Source organism: Trichechus manatus, unplaced genomic scaffold (assembly GCF_000243295.1).
Source record: "Trichechus manatus latirostris isolate Lorelei unplaced genomic scaffold, TriManLat1.0 scaffold00087, whole genome shotgun sequence".
Classification (NCBI taxonomy): domain Eukaryota; kingdom Metazoa; phylum Chordata; class Mammalia; order Sirenia; family Trichechidae; genus Trichechus; species Trichechus manatus.
Genome location: NW_004444023.1, coordinates 3,606,353 through 3,625,116, shown reverse-complemented (window position 1 = coordinate 3,625,116; position 18,764 = coordinate 3,606,353). Strand labels below are relative to the sequence as shown.

The following is an 18,764-nucleotide window of genomic DNA, read 5'->3' as shown; positions in this document are numbered from 1 at the left end:
GGGCAGTTCTGCTCTGCCCTGTAGGGTCGCCACGAGTCCGAATCGTCTCGACAGCAATGGGTTAGGTGGGTTAAGCGATCGACTGCTAGCCGAAAGGTTGGCGGTTCTAACCCACTGGGTGGCTCCGTGGGAAAAAGACCTGGCGATCTGTTCCCGTAAAGGTTACAGCCTAGGAAAATCTATGGGGCAGTTCTACTCTGTCATATGAGGTCACTGTGAGTTGAAATTGACTCGACGGCAACTTACATCAACAGCAACAACATCTAGATATACCTTGTTCCTTTTAGCAGCTGCCGCGTATTCCATAGCATAGATATAGCTAGATTTAACTAACCCGTCACCATCCATTCATGCACTTCTAGAATAATAACTAATTACTGATCGTGGCGTCCTTTCTTGGGCTCGCCCCTTGCACTTCCCGTCTTCCACCGCTAGGAGGAGCCACCCCACCCCAGCACTGCCCCAGCCATGTGTCTCCCCACCCCGCCCCAGGTCAGTGACTGGTGGGAAGAATTCGTGTACTTGCGCTCCCGAAACTCGCTGATGGTCAACAGCAACTATTACCTAATGGTGAGAAGCTGGGTAGGGGGCTGGAGTGGGGGATGGGGGGAGCTTATCGTTAGTGCCCCAGGCCTGGGGTCTGGGGTCTGGGCAGAACATGGGGTTTATGGTTAGTGATCTGAATCTGGGACTACAGTTTGGGATTCATCGTCCTGCCCTCTGTTGGGGTCAGGAGCCAACCTGACCGCAGGCGTGTCTTTTTCTCCTTTGCTGACCCCCAGGACTTCCTGTACGTCACGCCCACTCCGCTGCAGGCCGCTCGTGCCGGAAATGCTGTCCACGCGCTGCTTCTGTACCGCCAACGCCTGACCCGCCAGGAGATCCCGCCCGTAAGCTGGGCGCTATGGGCTGGGGTGGGGCCACGTGGGTCCTGGGCGCGGCTCACTAGCCCACGCCTCCCGCAGACTTTGCTGATGGAGATGCGCCCCCTGTGCTCTGCCCAGTATGAGAAAATATTCAACACCACCCGCATTCCGGGGGTCCAAAAAGGTGAGAGTCCCTCCCTCCCCCCTCAGTCCTGCTTCCCCATTGATAGAGGCTGAACAATGACTCTACTACCTGGGTTCAAATCTCAGCTCCATCATTTCCTAGCTGTGTGACCTTGGGCAAGTTATTACTCTCTCTGAGCCTCAGTTTTCCTCATTTCTAAAATGGGACAGGTGTTCCTGGTTGACACAAACTGTTAAGCACTCAGCTACTGACTGAAAGATTGGCAGTTTGAATCCACCCAGAGGGACCTCAGAAGAAAGGCCTAGTGATCTTTTTCTGAAAAATCGGCCATTGAAAACCCTGTGGAGCACAGTTACACATGGGGTCGCCATGAGTTGGAATCAATTCGAGGGCAACTTTTTTTTTTTTTTTAAATGTTGTAAAAATATAGTTAACACAACATTTGCCAATTCAGCATTTGTCACTTCTACAATTCGGTGAAACCCATTACGTTAATCATGTTGTGCAACCATCACTAACATCCATGGCTATATTTTCCATCCCCGTAAACAAAAACTCAATGCTAGCTAAACAAAGATTTTCTCTTTCCCCTTCCCTCCTGCCTCTGGTAACCACTGTTCAACTCTGACCTCTATACATTTGCCTGTTCTCAGTGTTTTTGCAAGTAGTTTTTAAAATGGGGTAATAATGTACATAGAGTTGTGAGGATTAAATTAATGTTTAGAACAGTGCCTAACACATAAACCCATTGCCATCAAGTGGCTTTTGACTCATAGCGACCCTATAAGAGAGGGTAGAACTGCCCCATAAGGTTTCCGAGGCTGTAAATCTTTAGGGAAGCAGACTGCCACATCTTTCTCCCAGAGAGCCGCTGGTGAGTTCCAGCTGCCACATTTTGGTTAGCAGCTGAGCACTTAACCACAGCGCCACCAGGGCTTCTTCACATAATAAATGTTTGTTGTTCTTATAATATATCTGGCCTTCCCGCCTCCACGCTTCTGCCGGTGCAGACCACATCCAACACTTCTGTGACAGCCGACACGTGGCTGTCTTCCACTGCGGCCGATTCTTCCGAGTGGGAACCCACTCCCGAAATGGCCTGCTTTCCCCTCGGGCTCTGGAGCAACAGTTCCAGAGGATCCTGGACGACCCCTCCCCCGCCTGCCCCCACGAGGAACACCTGGCGGCCCTGACCACAGCGCCCAGGTGAGGGTCAGAGAGCAGGGGCTTCCAGAGACCCCAGCCAGCGAGCGGGGCTGCAGAGGGCAGGTTTGGGGCGAGGCCAGATCGAGGGCCAGGCTGGACTCAGGCAGGTACCCCGGCAGGGGCACGTGGGCCCAGCTACGGAGGTCCGTGAAGATGCAGGCCGCGGAAGCCCTGGAGGCCGTGGAAGGGGCCGCTTTCTTTGTGTCCCTGGACTCTGAGCCTGCAGGGCTCACCAAGGAGGACCCCGCAGCTTCGTTGGACGCCTATGCTCACGCCCTGCTAGCCGGCCGGGGTCATGACCGGTGAGTACCCCCGGAGACTTGGACCCCACCCAGACCTGGGACCCCCAGGACCTGGTATCAGATCTAGGACCCCAGACCCAAAGATTTGACACCTGGGGACTCCAAACTGAGGAAATCCACGCCTCAGACCTGGGGACTTCTGCCTCCAACAACCTCTATATCTGAGACCCCAGGCCCATAACCCCAGACTCAGAAACCCCAGACAGAAGACAGCCAAACTCTTGACCCCAGACCTGGGGCCTCCAGACCCAGAGAACCCCTAGATCTGGGATCCCAGATCCAGGACCCGAGACCAAGGGACCCCAGGTGTGAGGACCACCAAACTCCAGATCTAGGATGCCCAAGCCCAGAGAACTCCTGGATCTGGGGACCCTAGACTTATAACCCAGGCCCAGGGACCCAATATGAAGGCCACTGGACCCCAGACTCAGAACTGCAGACAGTGAGTCCCTAGACCTCAGTGCCTTTATTCCCAGGCTGAAATCCCAGACCCAGGCACCCCAAGCCCAGAACCCCAGACCTAGAACCCCCATACCTAGAGATCCTCAGATAACTTCCTAAATGCCCACTAGACATCCTCTGCTTTTCTATGCTCCCAAGGGAGTTCCCCTAACTTCCCAGCATCCTCCACAAACCCAAGGCCATCCTTGACCCTTCCACAGCAAGTTCCCAAATATCCCCAAATTCTAGACACAAGTCAGAGACATTCCAGAACCACCCTCTAGAGACCCCCCAGTCCTCCTAGAGACGCTCATACCAGGACCTGAGCCCCGATTTCCAGACCTTGCCACCCTGAACCTCTCCCTCAAGTCCCACAGAGAACACCCCAAATTCCATCCCCCAGGCCCCTGCTTCTTGGTGACCCCTCTGAACTCTCTCCCACAGCTGGTTTGACAAATCCTTCACCTTAATCGTCTTCTCCAATGGGAAGCTGGGCCTCAGCGTGGAGCATTCGTGGGCAGACTGCCCCGTCTCAGGACACATGTGGGAGGTAGGGGACCCCACCCCCGTTCCCAAAGACCTTCCTCTCCAGGGCCTCAGGATCAGAGGAGAAACTCAGGCTCAGAGAGAGAGACCAGCCCAGGGTCACTTAGCAGAGAAGGGGGTCTGGGATGATGACTTCCCTTTGACGACTGGGAAAATTGGGGCTCAGCAAAGGGAATTGATTTGCCCAGAGTCACCCTTATAACTCTCTTTTTCTTTTTAATAACACTTTATTTTGTTTTTATTAAAAGTTTACAGAGTAAGTTAGGTTCCCATTTGACAATTTCTATAAAAATTGTTCCATGACGTTTGTTACATTTTTCACATTGTGGCAACATTCTCTTTAACTGTGTTCTGGTTGTTCCCTTACCCTGATAATTTTCTATGGGGAAAAATGCAAAGCTGCCAGGTTTTTTTAAAATTGTGGTAAAAATATATATAACAAAACATTTGCCATTTTAACCTTTTTTATGTGGACAATTCAGTGACATTAATTACATTCATTATGTTGTGTAGCCATTGTCATTATCTGTTGCCAAGTTTTTTTTATCAGCCTTAACAGAGGCTTGGAGTTCCTGGGTGGCACAGATGGTTAAGTGCTCGACCCCTAGAGGCGCCTTGGAAGACAGGCCTGGCTATCTGCGTCCAAAACGTCACAGCCTTGAAAACCCTATGGAGCAGTTCTACTCTGCACACACAGGGTTGCCATGAGTTGGAATCCACTCAACAGCAACTAATAACAATGAGACTCAGTCCCCCGAAGCAGTAACTCTTCCTTTTCTCCTCCTACCTGCCCCTGGTAACCACTAATAAAGTTTCATCTCTAGGCATTTGTCTATTCTAGATATTTCATATAAGTGGGATCTGACAAGATTTGTCCTTTTGTGACTTATTCCACTTGATGTTTTCACTTATTTCACTTCATGTTTTCACGGTTCCTCCATGTGGTAGCACGTATGAGAACTTCATTTCTCTTTAGGGCTGAATGCTTTTCATTGTCTGGACTGACCGTATTTTGTTTATCCATTCATCTGTTCATGGACATCTAGGTCGTTCCCACCTTTTGGCTATTTTGGCAATGATGATTGGTGTACAAGTAACTGTTTGTGTTCCTGCTTTCAGATTTTTTGGGTATATTCCTAGGAATGAAACTGCTAGGTCATAGGGTAATTCTGTTTAACTTTTTGAGGAACTACCAAACTGTTTTCCACAGCGGCTGCACCATTTTACATTGCTACCAGCCAGGGGCAGACTAACCAGTAAGCAAGGTATGCACAGGCTTGCTGGTGTTTACTTACTAATCTGTAGTGCACAATTTCACACAGGTTTCACTACAGATTAGTAAGTAAGCTCGTGCGTACCTTGCTTATTGGGTAATCTGTCCCTTCTACCAGCAGTGGATGAGGGTTCCAGTTTCTCCACATCCTCACCAACACTTGTTGGTTTCCATTTTTCTAATCATATCCGTTCTAGTGGGAGTGAAAAGGTATCTCATTGTGGTTTTTATTTGTAGTTTTCTCCCAATATATTTTTAAAGGGGGATATTAATCCCTTTCCCTAGAGTTGTTTGAGAATTAAGTGGAAATGGGAACAGAGACTGCTGGCCGGGAGCAGGTGCTCAGTCAAGGTGGATTTAAAAAAATTGAACGACTAGCAGGGTATGAGTACCAAGCAATCAGAATGGATGCTGGTGCCCTGGAAGCCCGTGCTATGCTGGCTGTACCCTTTCAGTCCCAGGATCATAGGGTGGTCCTTGGGAGGGCTGGTGCAGCCAGGTGATGGGTCTTTATCTACCAGTCAGAAGTACAGGGTCATGGTAATGTTCCTGGATAAGTAGGTACCATTTGAGTATTTGTCCTGCTCTCGATGACCATGAACCTGAGAACCCATCTGTGAACACCAGAGTTTTCTGTTTCTCAGGGACTGCCCCCCTTCCCCAAAAGGGAGTTATGAAAACAGGACCCTGGTTAGATGTCCCCTGATCCAGAGAGAGGAAGGAACTCTGACTACCTCCATTTGTACACAGTTCACTCTAGCCACAGAATGCTTTCAGCTGGGCTACTCAGCAGATGGCCACTGCAAGGGACATCCTGACCCCACACTGCCCCAGCCCCAGCGGCTGTACTGGGACCTTCCAGATAAGGTGAGGCCAGGTCTCCAGGTCTCTCTTCTATGTCTCATAAATCCTAGCCTCAACTTCAAAGTCATCCCCATCCCCAATCTTAACCTCAAAATTAGCCCCATTCCTAACACCAACCTCATTCCCAACCCACACCCACTCCCAACCCAACCCAAACTCAACCTCAATCCAACCTCATCCCTAACCCCATTTCCATCCTCATCCCCAACCCTAACCCCGTTCCCACCTTCAACCCCATCCTTAACCCCTTTCCCAAATCCATCTCCATGCCCAATCTCAAACTCAACCTCAGTCCCATCCCAACTCCAACCACATCTCCATCCCCACTCCAAATTCTTCTCCATCCCAAATCCCACTATACCTAAATTCAATCTCATTCGCCACCCCAATTCCATCCATTCCCCACTGCAACTCAATCTCCATACCCAACCCTATTCCCAGTCCCATCCCTAGCCCCATTTCCAAGACAATTTCAATCCCATCTCCAACACCATTCCCAACCCCACTTCAGTTGTAGCCCAACCCCAATCCCATTCTGATCTTCACCTACATCCCTATCACTATTCCCATCTTTAACCTAGCCCCTCTGTTCCATCCTCTTCTTTGTCCCTACTTCTGAATTCTACCCCAACTCTAACTCCATCCCAATCTCCACTTCCAGCCCTATTCTCATCTCTAACCCTACCGTCACCCTTAATACTCACAGTTCTGCCTTCCCTCCTTCTCTGGTAGATCCATCCATCCATCTCTCTAGCCCTGAGGGGAGCAAAGGCCTTGTCTGGAAACATCGACTGCCACGTCTTCCCCTTCTCCCACTTTGGCAAAAGCTTCATCAAACGCTGCCATCTCTCTCCAGACAGCTTCATCCAGATGGCCTTGCAGCTGGCCCACTTCTGGGTCAGTGTGGTTCCCCAGGCCCCTTTTAGGATCCCTGGGCTCCCAAGACCTGCCTCTTCAGCTCCCTCACCAACGTCTAATGACTTCTCTTGGTGGTTGACATTGTGGGCCGCCATCTTGATTCTCTCTCCTGACCACACACTCCTGGGTGGGAGGAGGCTGGAGCTCCAGACAGATGTGGTTCACATCTATGAAGATTTCCTGAGCCCCGCTGATAGGCTTCTTTCCTCCTTGTCCCCTAGGACAGGGGTCAATTCTGCCTGACTTACGAGTCGGTTATGACTCGCTTGTTCTTGGAAGGCCGGACGGAGACGGTGCGGTCTTGTACGAGGGAGGCCTGCAACTTTGTGAAAGCCATGGAGGATGACGAGAAGACAGTGGGTGTGGGCCTCACTAGAGGCTTCGGTCATTTACATTTACTCATGCATACATTTGCAAGTGCTTATGGAGCACCTACTGAGTGCCATGCCCATGATGGGCACTAGGGACAAGGGAATGAACTTCAAGGAGCTCACTGTCTAATGGGGGGAGACAGATATTTCAGTATAGTGTGATATGGGCTTTAGTGGAGGTAGCATAGGGCATGAGAGTCCCTGGATGGGGCAAACGGTTAACGCACTCAGCTGCTAACAGAAAGATTGGAGGTTTGAGTCCACCCAAAGGTGCCTCGGAAGAAAGACCTGGTGATGTACTTCCTAAAAATCAGCCATAGAAAACCCTATGGACAACAGTTCTACTCTGACACACATAGGGTTGCCGTGAGTCACAATGGAGTCGATGGCAACTGGTTTTTATACAGCATGTGGTGGGGGGCACTGAAGGAGCTGTTTCCACAGTGTAGTACTCTTTGATTACTAAGCTTCTGTGTGACCTCCTGGTGGCACAGTGGCTAAGCATTTGGCTGCTAACCCAAAGGTCGATAGTTCGAATCTACCAGCCGCTCCTTGGAAACCCTATGGGGCAGTTCTACTCTGTCCTATAGGGTCGCTATGAGTCACAATCGACTCGACTGGTTTGGTTGTGACCTCCTTTTTCACCACTCCTCATGTCCCCTATAACGTTTCTGCTCAGGACCTCCCCCACACCTGAATCCCTCCCCGTCGGGCACCTCTACTCCTTCTCCCCGCTCTCTATGAGGTATTGTGGTTCAATGGAAGAAGTTTGGGCCCTGGGGTCAGACAGGCCTGGGGACCCACCCCCAGTTCTATCTCACTGTGTGGCCCTGAGAAAATTAGCTTCCTTTATCTGGACCTCAGTTTTCCCTCTGTCCAATGGGGTTGACATCCCTTGCAGGGATGTTGCAGGAGGCTGGGTTGAGGACAGGTGTGAGACAGGCTCCAGCAGCCCACTTCCTGTCTCTCCATGACCTGTGACCTCCCCGTGGACCCCAGGACCCTCAGTGCCTCGCCCTGTTCCGCGTGGCAGTGGACAAGCATCAGGCCCTGCTGAAGGCAGCAATGAGCGGGCAGGGAGTCGACCGGCACCTCTTCGCACTATACATCGTGTCCCGGTTCCTTCATCTGCAGTCGCCTTTCCTGGCCCAGGTTGCGGTGTGGGAAAGAGTCAGAGAAGGAAGCTAGGAGGCATGGGAGAGGGGAGGGACTTTCGGGCAAGGAAGGAGATATTGGAAAAGGGAGGTGTCCACAAAGGAAAGGGTTAGGGAAAAGGGGGCAAGAGAAGGGAAGGGGAGAGGGGCGTGGTCAGGGAGGAGAGAGGCAGAGGCGTGAAAGAGGGCCAATTTAGAGGAAATTACCAGAGTCAGAGGAGGTTAGAAAGGGCAAGGGGTACATAGTATGGGGTTGAGCCAAATGAGAGCATGCCTGCGGGTCCATTTCTCTTTCATGTGACCTTCTCTTGTCCCTCAGGTTCACTCGGAGCAGTGGCAGCTGGCCACCAGCCAGATCCCTGTTCAGCAAATGCACCTGTTTGACATCCACAATTACCCCGACTATGTTTCCTCTGGGGGTGGATTCGGGCCTGTGAGTGGAGCTGGGGCCCTGGAAACTGGGTCTGAGGGAATAGGGGCTAGGGGTCTGAGGGAGGAGGGGGCTAGGGGCCCGGACTCCTGGGTCTTGGGGTAGGAGAGGGCTGGGGGCCTGGACTCCCGCATTGTGGGGGTGGGGGTGGTGCTGAGGGCTATTTTGTTCCCATCACTCTTTCCCACTCCAGGCTGATGACCATGGTTATGGTGTTTCTTATGTCTTCATGGGGGATAACATGATCACCTTCCACATCTCTAGCAAAAAATCAAGCATGAAAACGGTGAGATAAACTTGGACATAAACTCCCACCCTTCTCCCTCAGACCCAGGAGTCAGGAATACCCTACCCTCTTGTTTCTCAGCCCTCAGGAGTCCCTATCCCAGCTTCCCCTGGACCTGATATGTTTCTTCTTCCAGGATGCCCACCGGCTGGGGCAGCACATTGAGGATGCATTGTTGGACGTGGCCTCCCTGTTCCAGGCTGGGCAAGGTCTTAGGCGCAGGTGCAGAGGGTTAGGGGGGAAGGACTCAGGGCACAAGTGTGGCTCCCTCTCCCTCCAGACTGAGAGCTCCAGGGCACCTACAACATCTGCTGACTTCTGACCCCTTTCACCAGGGAGCTGGTCTCCCTCAGGAACCAGGGTGAGGATCTACAGCTGGGCTGGTGCAGGACAGGGGCAGCCTGTTTGGAAATCTCACATGTGGGCCAATAAAGATGTGTGAGCTGCATGTGTGATGTTTGCTATGATCTTAGGCTGGGTGGGGGAGGGAGAGGTGAGGCTCAAGGTGGAGAAAAGTTTTCATCCACCTCCAGCCCCAGCTACGTTACTAGTTATAATCACTAACTTAATCAGAACTCCCCAATACCTGCCCAGTTTACTCCATTCCCAAAGCCAGTCACACCAAACCCAACTATCCAAAGCCAATCCCAACCAAACAACTCCATAAGCTCTCATTAGCCCAATTCCTGCTGCCCCATCACCAGCTGTCGATCCCCAACCCATCTCCAAATCTAAAGATCCAACACCAAGCCAGTCACCCCAACTGACCCCACCAAATGAATCCACTTGGATTCTTATTACCCAAACCCAACCCCAGCCATTTCAACCTCCACCTCAATGATGGATTCAGCTCTCATGACTACCCTAACCACTTCCATGATTCCATCAGCCAACAACTCCATGACACTACACCCCCCTACGCCAAACAATGCAACCTCAATTGGAACTATACACAAAAATCCAACCCCAAGCCCCAGCGTCCCACTAAACTTCCCACCCCATCTCCACCATGTTTTCGTTGTTAGTTGCTGTCGAGTTGATTTTTGATAAATATCATCCCCATGTGATACAGTAGAACTGCCCCATATGGTTTTCTAGGCTGTAATCTTTACTGAAGCAGATTGCCAGGTCTTTCTCCCACGGAATCTCTGGGTGGGTTTGAATTACCAACCTTTTGGTTAGCAGCCGAGCATTTAACTGTTCTGCCACCAGGGCTTCTTATCTCCATCATAACCCATACTCTTACTTGACCCACAGTTATGACTTTTAAGCACCACACTCCCCAACCACACCCCTACTCTACCCTTAATCTACCTTCACTGCCCACTAGCCCAACAACAGTAATACATACCAACACTACCTAACCACACCAAAATCCTAATCATCAAACCCACCAATGCTATGATTCCAAAACTCCATGACTGTGCCTCTCATTACTTCCACTAAGTCAAGTGTAATAACACCAACCCAACAATGAAAATAAAAATCCTAAACACCTCAACCTCCACCAGTCCAACCTCCAACACCCAGCCCATCAACTGGGTGGTCATTTTAAAAAATGTCCACAAGTACTTTGATACTCCTTCCTCCAAAAGGTGAAGCTTAATTCCCTCCTCTTGAATACAGGCTGGATTTAGTGACTCTTTTAACTAATAGAGTATGAAAGAAGTGACGAGGTCATACAAGACATTGTGGCTTCCTTATTGCTCTCTCTCTGAATCACTTGCTCTGGGGGTAGTCAGCCACTTGTCATGAGGACACTCAGGCAGCCTGTGGAGAGGCCCAAGTGGTGAAGAACTGAGGTCTCCAGCCAACAGCCATGTGACGGAGCCGTCTTGGAAGCAGATCCTCCAGCCCCAGTCAAGCCTTCAGATGCCTGTAGCCTGGCTGACATCTTGACTGTAACTTCATGCGGGATCATGAGCCAGAACCACCCAACCAAGCCACTCCTAGATTCCTGACTCTAGATACTGTGTGTGATAATAACTGTTTGTTGTTTTATGCTGCTAAGTTTTGGGGTAATTTTTTACACAGCAATATATAACTAATATAAACTCTCAACAACTCAGATTCAACTCCATATCCCTAACCCCATTGCATTTCCAAATCCATCCCAGTGGCAGAAGACCCTAAGGAGACATCCAATGATCTCCCACCTCCTGGCGTCCACACCTTTGTGGAATCCTGTCTTCTTGAGTGTAGGTGGGACCCATGGGTTGCAATATAATATGGCAAAGTTGATGGGACATATATTAGTTTCCTAGGGCTGCCATAATAAAGTATCACAAACTGGGTGGCTTATAAGAACACAAATTTATTGTCTCACAGTTCTGGAGACTAGAAGTCCAAAATCAGAGTGTCAGCCATGTTGATGCCTCCTGTGGGCTCTGGGGGAAAATCGGTTTCATGCCTTTCTCCTAGCTTCTGGTGATGGTCAGTGATCCTTGGTGTTCCTGATCTCTGCTTCCATCTTCACATGACCATCTTTCCTCTGTGTCTCTTCTCCTTTTATAAGGACACCACTCATATTGGATTAGGACACACTCTACTTCAGTATAAACAGCCCTGGTGGTGCAACAGTTAAGTGCTCATGAAAGATTGGTGGTTCAAACCCACCCAGTGGCTCTGCAGGAGAAAGACTTGGTAATCTGCTTTTGTAAAGATTACAGCCAAGAAAACCCTATAGGACAGTTCTACTCTGTCATATGGGGTTGCTATGAGTCAGAATTGACTTGATGGCACCCAACAACAACTACTACTTCACTGTGACCTCATATGAACCGATAACATCTTCAAAGACCCATTTCCAAACAAAGTTACACTCACAAGTACAGGGGTTAGGAATTCAATATATATTTTTGGGAGATAAAATTCAATTCATAACAGGATGTTACTCTCTTGATTAGGTTATATTATATAAGAGGCTGTCTTAGCAGATTGGGACAAGACATTCTCCTTATTGGCTTGCAGCCATGTTGAGAAAGCCTCCTTGGCAAGTAACTGCGAGTGGCCTCTAGCCAATAGTCAGCAAAAAGATGGGACCCTCTGTCATACAGCCACAAGGAAATAAATTTTGCCAACAACGTGGAGGAGGCTGAAAGTGAATATTTCCTTGGTCGAGCCTCTGATGAGACTGCAGCCCCAGCCAAACTCTGGACTGCAGCCTGGGCAGAACTTGAAGAAGAGAATCCAGCTAAGCTGTACTCAGGCTTCCGAGCAACATAAATTGTGAGATAGTAAATGTGTGTTGCTTTAAGACGCTAGCATACCCACTGCCCGGGGGCCTTTGAATCCCTTCCTGCATTATCTTCAATGTTAGTTCTTTCATTTCTACCTTATTTAGTGCATGTCATCATTTTCCAAGTTTCCAAGTGCCACCTCAGCAGCATAGTCACACTCACCTGGGGTCCTTGCCAAGGTGAACAATCCTGTATCATACAGGAGGGCTCTTGTTATAGATTGAATTGTGTCCCCCCAAAATATTTGTTGGAATCTGTGGTGAAATGAGTTCCTATATTTGGCCTTTTTCCTTGGTTCTTTGGAAAAACAGCTTGAGAGATTCTCCCCCTAAGCCCTGAGGAGTTACCTTTGCCCTAGTTCTTTGGAGAAGCAACTTGGAGTGGGGGCTCCCATGTTGTTTTCTATCCCAAAGGGTTTGTTACTGTTGTACAGGTTGATTGACATTTCCTGGGTAAGCTGCAAACAATTTGATGGTTTGATATTTTTGTCTAGCCTTGGGCTGCAGTCTGCCCTGTGATTGGCTTATTTTACACACCTTGCAGGGATTGGTCAGTTTACTATGCAAATTGAGTAACTTGCAGTCCACTGAGGGGATTGGTCAGTTCATGGTCCTGCTAGGAGAGCCATGCCTCAGAATTGACAAGGAGTCTGCTTATATAAGTAGCCAACCCCACAAGTTTTTTTAGAGGAAAAAAAGAGAGAAGAAACAGAGAGATTGGAAGCAAGGAACCTCTTAAAAGAACTGTAACATGGGTCAAAGGCTGTAACACTGAAGATGGTGAGGAGCCCAGAAGGGGCCCTGTGGCAGAGCCAGCGGTAACAGCAGAAAATTGCTGTTGGGAGAGCAAAAGCCAGGCAAACTGTTACACTGGCTATGAGCTGGTCCAGTTAGCAATGGAGAGGCTGATGGTGGGGAGCCTGAAGGCAGAGAGGCCTGCACGGCTGAGAGCGGGTGTGCATGGCTGAGAAGAGGCCTGTCCTGAGGAGACTGAGAGGGGCCGTGTACAGTCAAGAGAAGGGCCTGCCTGCTTGCATGGCCAAGAGGAGTTGAGAGAGCTGTCCTGCACTGAAGAAGGAAGGGATGTGCTCTCCAATTTGGGGGAGGCTTCCAGACTTTGGCTACATGCTTCCTGATCCTGATGCCTAGTTGTAACTCATTACTTCCCTAATAAACCACATAACTGTGAGTATGATCTGTGACTTCTGTGTGGCCATTGCAATGAATTATTGAACCCAGCAGAGAAATAGAGAGTGCCAGTGGGTGTGGGGGACGGGACAGATGGTGTCAGAATTGGTGAAAAATTTGGACAGTGGATGCAGTGTGATGGATCGCTTTTATATGGCCTTTTTCACCATGGTCTTGTAACTCCCACTAAATAACTGGGTGGGACTATGCAAATGAGGTGCTTGTGGCCTACCAAGGGAATTGGACAGCTTGCTATTAATACAAATAAGGTCATGGCACCCTTGTGGGGGTGGGACCATGCAAATAAAGTGTATGGAACCCTAAGGAGGGGGTTCGTCAGTTCTGCCATCCTGCTAGGCTTAAAATGAGCCATCCCAGAGGCAAAAAGGGGAGATCTCACTACTACCAAGAAAGAACAGCTAGGAGTGGAGTGTGTCCTTTGGACTCAGGATCCCTGTGCTGAAAAGCTCTTAGAGCCAGGAGACAGTGAGAGAGAGCTGTAACCGGAAATAGTGAGAGACGGTGAGAAGCAGCAACAGAGAAATAGCGGCAACAGAGGCAGCAGAACTAGAAGACTGGCAGAAGATGGCATGGTGGGCTTCCTGGCACATGGAGCAAGAAAGCTGAGTGCCTTTGGGCAGGAGGCTTGCTGGTGAACTGGGGTGCCTCTGGGCACTTATTGGCAGAGCTGAAAAAGAGCTTTGTAATACTCGCCCGGGCAGGGCAGAGGCCGGGTCAAGCGGTTGAGGGCCACAAAAAGGCCTGTCTGCGGCCATGACTGAGTAGCTGTCCTGAATGAAGAACTGTATCCTGAGTCATTTCTGATCCTGAATTGTAAACTGTAATAGACCCCATAATCCTGAGTATGGTCTATGAGTTCTGTGTGGTCACAGCAATTAATTATCTAATCCAGCAGAGGAGCAGAGAGTGCTGTAGGAGGGATGGCTGGTGTTAGAATTGGTAAAAACATTGGAGAGAGGACGTATGTCTGACCTTTGCCTCATAAGAATCAGCTTTGGGTCGTTGATGCTGATGATTCTCTCCATCGTGAACTTATATGAGGAGGTTGGATGATGCTGCTGCTGCCACCGCCATGCCATTTTTACATACAGGAAGTATGCCTGACTTCCACCTCATAGGAACCAGCTTTGTGCTGATCCTGATTGTTGTTGTTGTTAAATGCCGTTGAGTCAGTTCCAACTCTTAGCGACCCCACGTACAACAGAATGAAATACTGCCCGGTTCTCGGCTGTCCTCACGATCATTGCTATACTTAAGCCCATTGTGGCAGCCATTGTGTCAATTCATCTAATTGAGGGTCTTCCTCTTTTTTGCTGACCCTCTACTTTAGCAAGCATCAAGTCCTTCTTCAGGGACTGGTCCCTCCCAATAACATGTCTGTGATCCTTAAGGTTGTGCGTCAACTTGGCTGGGTCATGATTCTCAGTGGTTTGGCAGTTCCGATGTAGTTTGGCAGCCGTATGATAATCACTTCCATTATGAGATTTGATATAATGTGATCACCTCCGTGATGGGATCTACTGTGAGTAGCCAATCAGCTGAAAGGGAGCTTCCTTGGGGGTGTGGCCTGCATTGAATATAAGTGGACTCTTTGGCAAGGCTCATGGGCTTTTCCTTGCTCTGGATCCTGCAGCTGGCTCCTGTTCGTCTGACCTCTGGTTCTTGGGACTTGAGATAGCAGCTTACCTGGGGTCTTGCCTGCCAGTCTTGGGATTTGTTGGTCTTTGCAGCCTGTGAGCAAGAGCCCTGCTGTCTGACCTGCCAATCTTGAGTTCGCCAGCCCCTGCAACCACATGAATCAGGAGAAGCCTCCAGCCTGGCCTACAGATTTGGGACGTTCCAGCCTCTACAACCATGTGAGCCATTTCCTTGATATAGATCTTTTTATATAGATATTTACATGCTTTACTGGTTTTACTTCTCTAGAGAACCCAGCCTAAGACAATGTCTACAGTATGTGAGACAAAGTCTCCTTATCCTTGCTTCTAAGGAGCACTCTGGCTGTACTTTCTTCCAAGACAGATTTGTTCGTTCTTCTGGCAGTCCATGGTATATTCAATATTCCTTGGAAATTTAGATGATTCCCTACACTGCATTACAGAATCCTAATCCCTATACCTGTGGATAAGGAGCCCTGGTGGCACAGGGCTTAAGCACTCGACTGCTAATCAAAAGGTCAGCTGTTTGAACCCACCAGCCCCTCCATAGGGGAGAAGACCTAGCAATCTGCTCCTGTAAAGATTACAGCCTTGGAAACCCTATGTGGCAGTTCTACTCTGTTCAATAGAGTCCCTATGAGTCAGAATTGGCATCTATGAGTTGGTATACAACATCATACCTGTGGATAGAATCTCATTTGAGAATAGGGATTTCTTTGTTATGTTAATGAGATCATATCCGTGTAGGGTGTGTCTTAAACCAATCACTTTTGAGATTATAAAAGGAGCAGACTGGGCACAGAAGCAAGCAAGTACAAATGGGAGAAAGATAGATACCACTCGGAGATTTCCAAGGAACGTTTAGGAGAATGATAGAGAAGCAGAGACAAGCATTTTCCCCCAGAGAGAACAGAGAAAGCTTTCCCCTAGAGGCAGAGCTCTGAATTCAGACTTCTAGCCTCCTGATTTGTGAGAAAATAAATATCTATTCGCTAAAGTCACCCACCTGTGGTATTTCTGTTACAGCGGCACTAAGAAACTAAGACACCTTGCATGTCGATATTTTCTTAACCAACTTTATATTTCATCTCACTTGACCCAGTGCCCTCTGGATCCAGCTCTATCCATTTTCTCCTGAATCCCAGGGCCAGGACTAGAAAGGAGGCAACTGAGGAGCCTACAGGACAAGATTTAAGGAGGTATTCACTGTCTGGGTTGTACAAGTACAGGCTCATTTTTCAGGCTTCCAAGAGCTATCTGTTATGGATTAAATTGTGTCCTCCAAAAAGATAATGTTGATGTCGTAGCCCCTATACCTGTGGGCATGACCTTGTTTGGAAATAAGATCTTTGAAGATGTGATCAGTTGAATTAATATGAGCTCATACTGGGGAAGAAAAAAACCCATTGCCGTCGAGTAGATTCCAACACATAGTGACCTCATAGGACAGAGTAGAGCCGTCTCACAGGATTTCCAAGGCTGTAAATCTTTACAGAAGCAGACTGACATATCTTTCTCTCTCAAAGTGTCTAGTGGGTTTGAACCGCCAACCTTTTGGTTAGCAGCTGAGCATTTAACCACTGTGCCACCAGGGCTCCTTTAGTGGTGTAGGGTGGGTCCTAATCCCACCTGAGTGTTGTTTTTATAAAAGAGAAGAAAAGACAGAGGAAAGATGGCCATGTGAAGATCCATCTACAAGCCAAAGAACACCAAGGATCACTGGCCATCACCAGAAGCTAGGAGAGAGGCATGGAACAGATTCTCCCTCAGAGCCCTCAGAAGGAATCAGCATGACTGACACCCTGATTTTGGACTCCCAGTTTGTGATATTTTGTTACAGCAGTCGTAGGAGACTTAGACAGTGATGAAGATGAGAGATGACACCATTGAAATGGACACACTGATTTCAACAGAAATGATGAAATCCTACAATAGTAGGGCTTAACTACCAGAGACACCACCACCACCAGCAGTTACCATCAAGTCTACTCTGACTCATGGCAACCCCATGCATGTCAGAGTAGTACTGTGTTCCATAGGGTTTCCAAGGGCTGGTTTTTTGGAAGTAAACTGCCAGGCTTTTCTTCAGAGATGCCTCTGGGTGGACTTGAACCTCCAATCTTTTGGTTAGCAGCTGTGTGCATTAACCATTTCTACTGCCTACAAGTGACAAGGAGGCAGCAATTATAGTCATGGTTGGCAGGGGTGGAGGTGCAGTCAGTGTTTTGACCCATAGGGATCCTTGGCAGTGGACGAATGATCATGGGATCCCCAAGGATAAAATACCTGGTGCAGTGCAGTGAGTTACTTAATATGGCCCTTCTAGCCATAGTTTTTGTGATTCCCACCCAATGCTGTGCAAATGGGGTGCTTGTGGCCCACCAAGGGGATTGGACAGCTTGCTGCTAATGCAAATAAGGTGTATGGAACCTGTGATTATTAAGATTATGTGTCAACTTGGTTGGGCCATGATTTCAGTGGTTTGGCAGTTATATAATTATGTAGTCATACTCCATTTTGTGATCTGATGTAATTATCCTCTATTTTGTGATGTGTTGTAAATTCTAGCCTCTCTGCCTGTGGTTATGGCCCCATTTGGGAGTGAGTTGTCCGTTATGTTAGTGAGGCAGGATGAGGGTGGGATGTATCTCGAGTTATCACCTTACTAGAGGGTATGACTCAAGTCACCACCCTTACTACCCTTATTCAAGTCACACCCTGGCACCGCCTTGCTCAATTAAGGGTAGTTTCCTTGAGGGTACAGTCTGTATCCAGTACCTATATATATGAATGCTCTGGCAAAGCTCTCTGTCTTGCTCTGGATCCTGCATCTGGCTTGTCATCATCATCTGACCTCTGGTTCTTGGAACTGGAGCCAGCAGCCTATTGTCTGACCTGATTCAGCCGCTTCTGCAGCCTTGTGAGCCAGCAGCCTGTTGTCTGACTTGCCGATTTGGGTTCATTAGCCCCTGCAACCATGTGAGTCAGGAGAAGCCTCCAGCCTGATGCCTGACCCACAGGTTTGGGACTTGCCAGCCCCCACAGCTGCATCAGCCATTTCCTTGATGGTTCATGAGTTCTGTGAGACATTGCAGTGAATTATGGAACCCAAAGACAGGAGGGAGAGTACTGAGGTGAGGAGAAGTAGTTGATGTTAGAGATGATGGAGTGGGATAGCTGTTTGGAAAAGTTGGACATTTTGGGATATCCTTAACCTCCACCTCATAGGAACCAGCATTTTGCTGATCCTTCTAAATGAAATGATTCATTTAATTGGTCTCAGAATGGTGGGGTTTGCTGCAACAGCCCAGACTCACTGGAATATGTGGTTTTAGAAAAAGGGGGATAAACAGGAGAATCAGAAACCTTTGGCTTCTAGATGAGATAAAAAACACCCATGGATTGAGATTAAGCAAGGGAGAATGAAGAAAACAAGCTACAAGGAAAAGATTAGTCCAAAGGACTAACAGACCACAACTACCATGGCCTCCACCAGACTGAGTCCAGTACAACTAGATGGTGCCTGGCTACCACCACTGACTGCTCTGACCGGGATCACAACAGAGGGTCTCAGACAGAGCTGGAAAAAATGTAGAACAAAATTCTAACTCACAGAAAAAGACCAGACTTACTGACCTGACAGACTGAAGAAACCCCAAGAGTATGACCCCCGGACACCCTTTTAGCCCAGTAATGAAGTCACTCCCGAGGTTCACTGTTCAGCCAAAGATTAGACAGCCCCATAAAACAAGACTAATGGGCCACAACAGTCCAGAGACTAGGACTAGAAGGCAGGAGGGCACAGGAAAGCTGGTAATAGGGAACCCAAGATTGAGAAGGGACAGTGTTGACATGTC

General features: G+C 48.7%; 1 protein-coding gene across 2 annotated transcripts in view; it reads left to right on the top strand.

Annotated features, from left to right (window-relative positions):
- The window catches only part of CPT1C (carnitine palmitoyltransferase 1C), a 16,568-nt gene extending 7,320 nt beyond the window's left edge, over positions 1–9,248 (top strand). The window contains exons 6-18 of one of the 2 annotated variants that reach the window (XM_004381637.1): positions 493–570; positions 816–890; positions 966–1,050; positions 2,022–2,217; positions 2,337–2,519; positions 3,405–3,510; positions 5,530–5,646; positions 6,376–6,540; positions 6,783–6,917; positions 7,932–8,084; positions 8,406–8,519; positions 8,710–8,802; positions 8,939–9,248. In XM_004381637.1, coding sequence (XP_004381694.1) covers positions 493–570; positions 816–890; positions 966–1,050; positions 2,022–2,217; positions 2,337–2,519; positions 3,405–3,510; positions 5,530–5,646; positions 6,376–6,540; positions 6,783–6,917; positions 7,932–8,084; positions 8,406–8,519; positions 8,710–8,802; positions 8,939–9,124 — 1,686 coding nt within the window. In that variant the 3' untranslated portion in view covers positions 9,125–9,248. Of the gene's footprint in view, positions 1–492; positions 571–782; positions 891–965; positions 1,051–2,021; positions 2,218–2,336; positions 2,520–3,404; positions 3,511–5,529; positions 5,647–6,375; positions 6,541–6,782; positions 6,918–7,931; positions 8,085–8,405; positions 8,520–8,709; positions 8,803–8,938 lie in introns of both variants that reach the window. The other variant, XM_004381636.1, reaches the window with a different exon arrangement.
- The last annotated feature ends 9,516 nt before the right edge of the window (positions 9,249–18,764 follow it).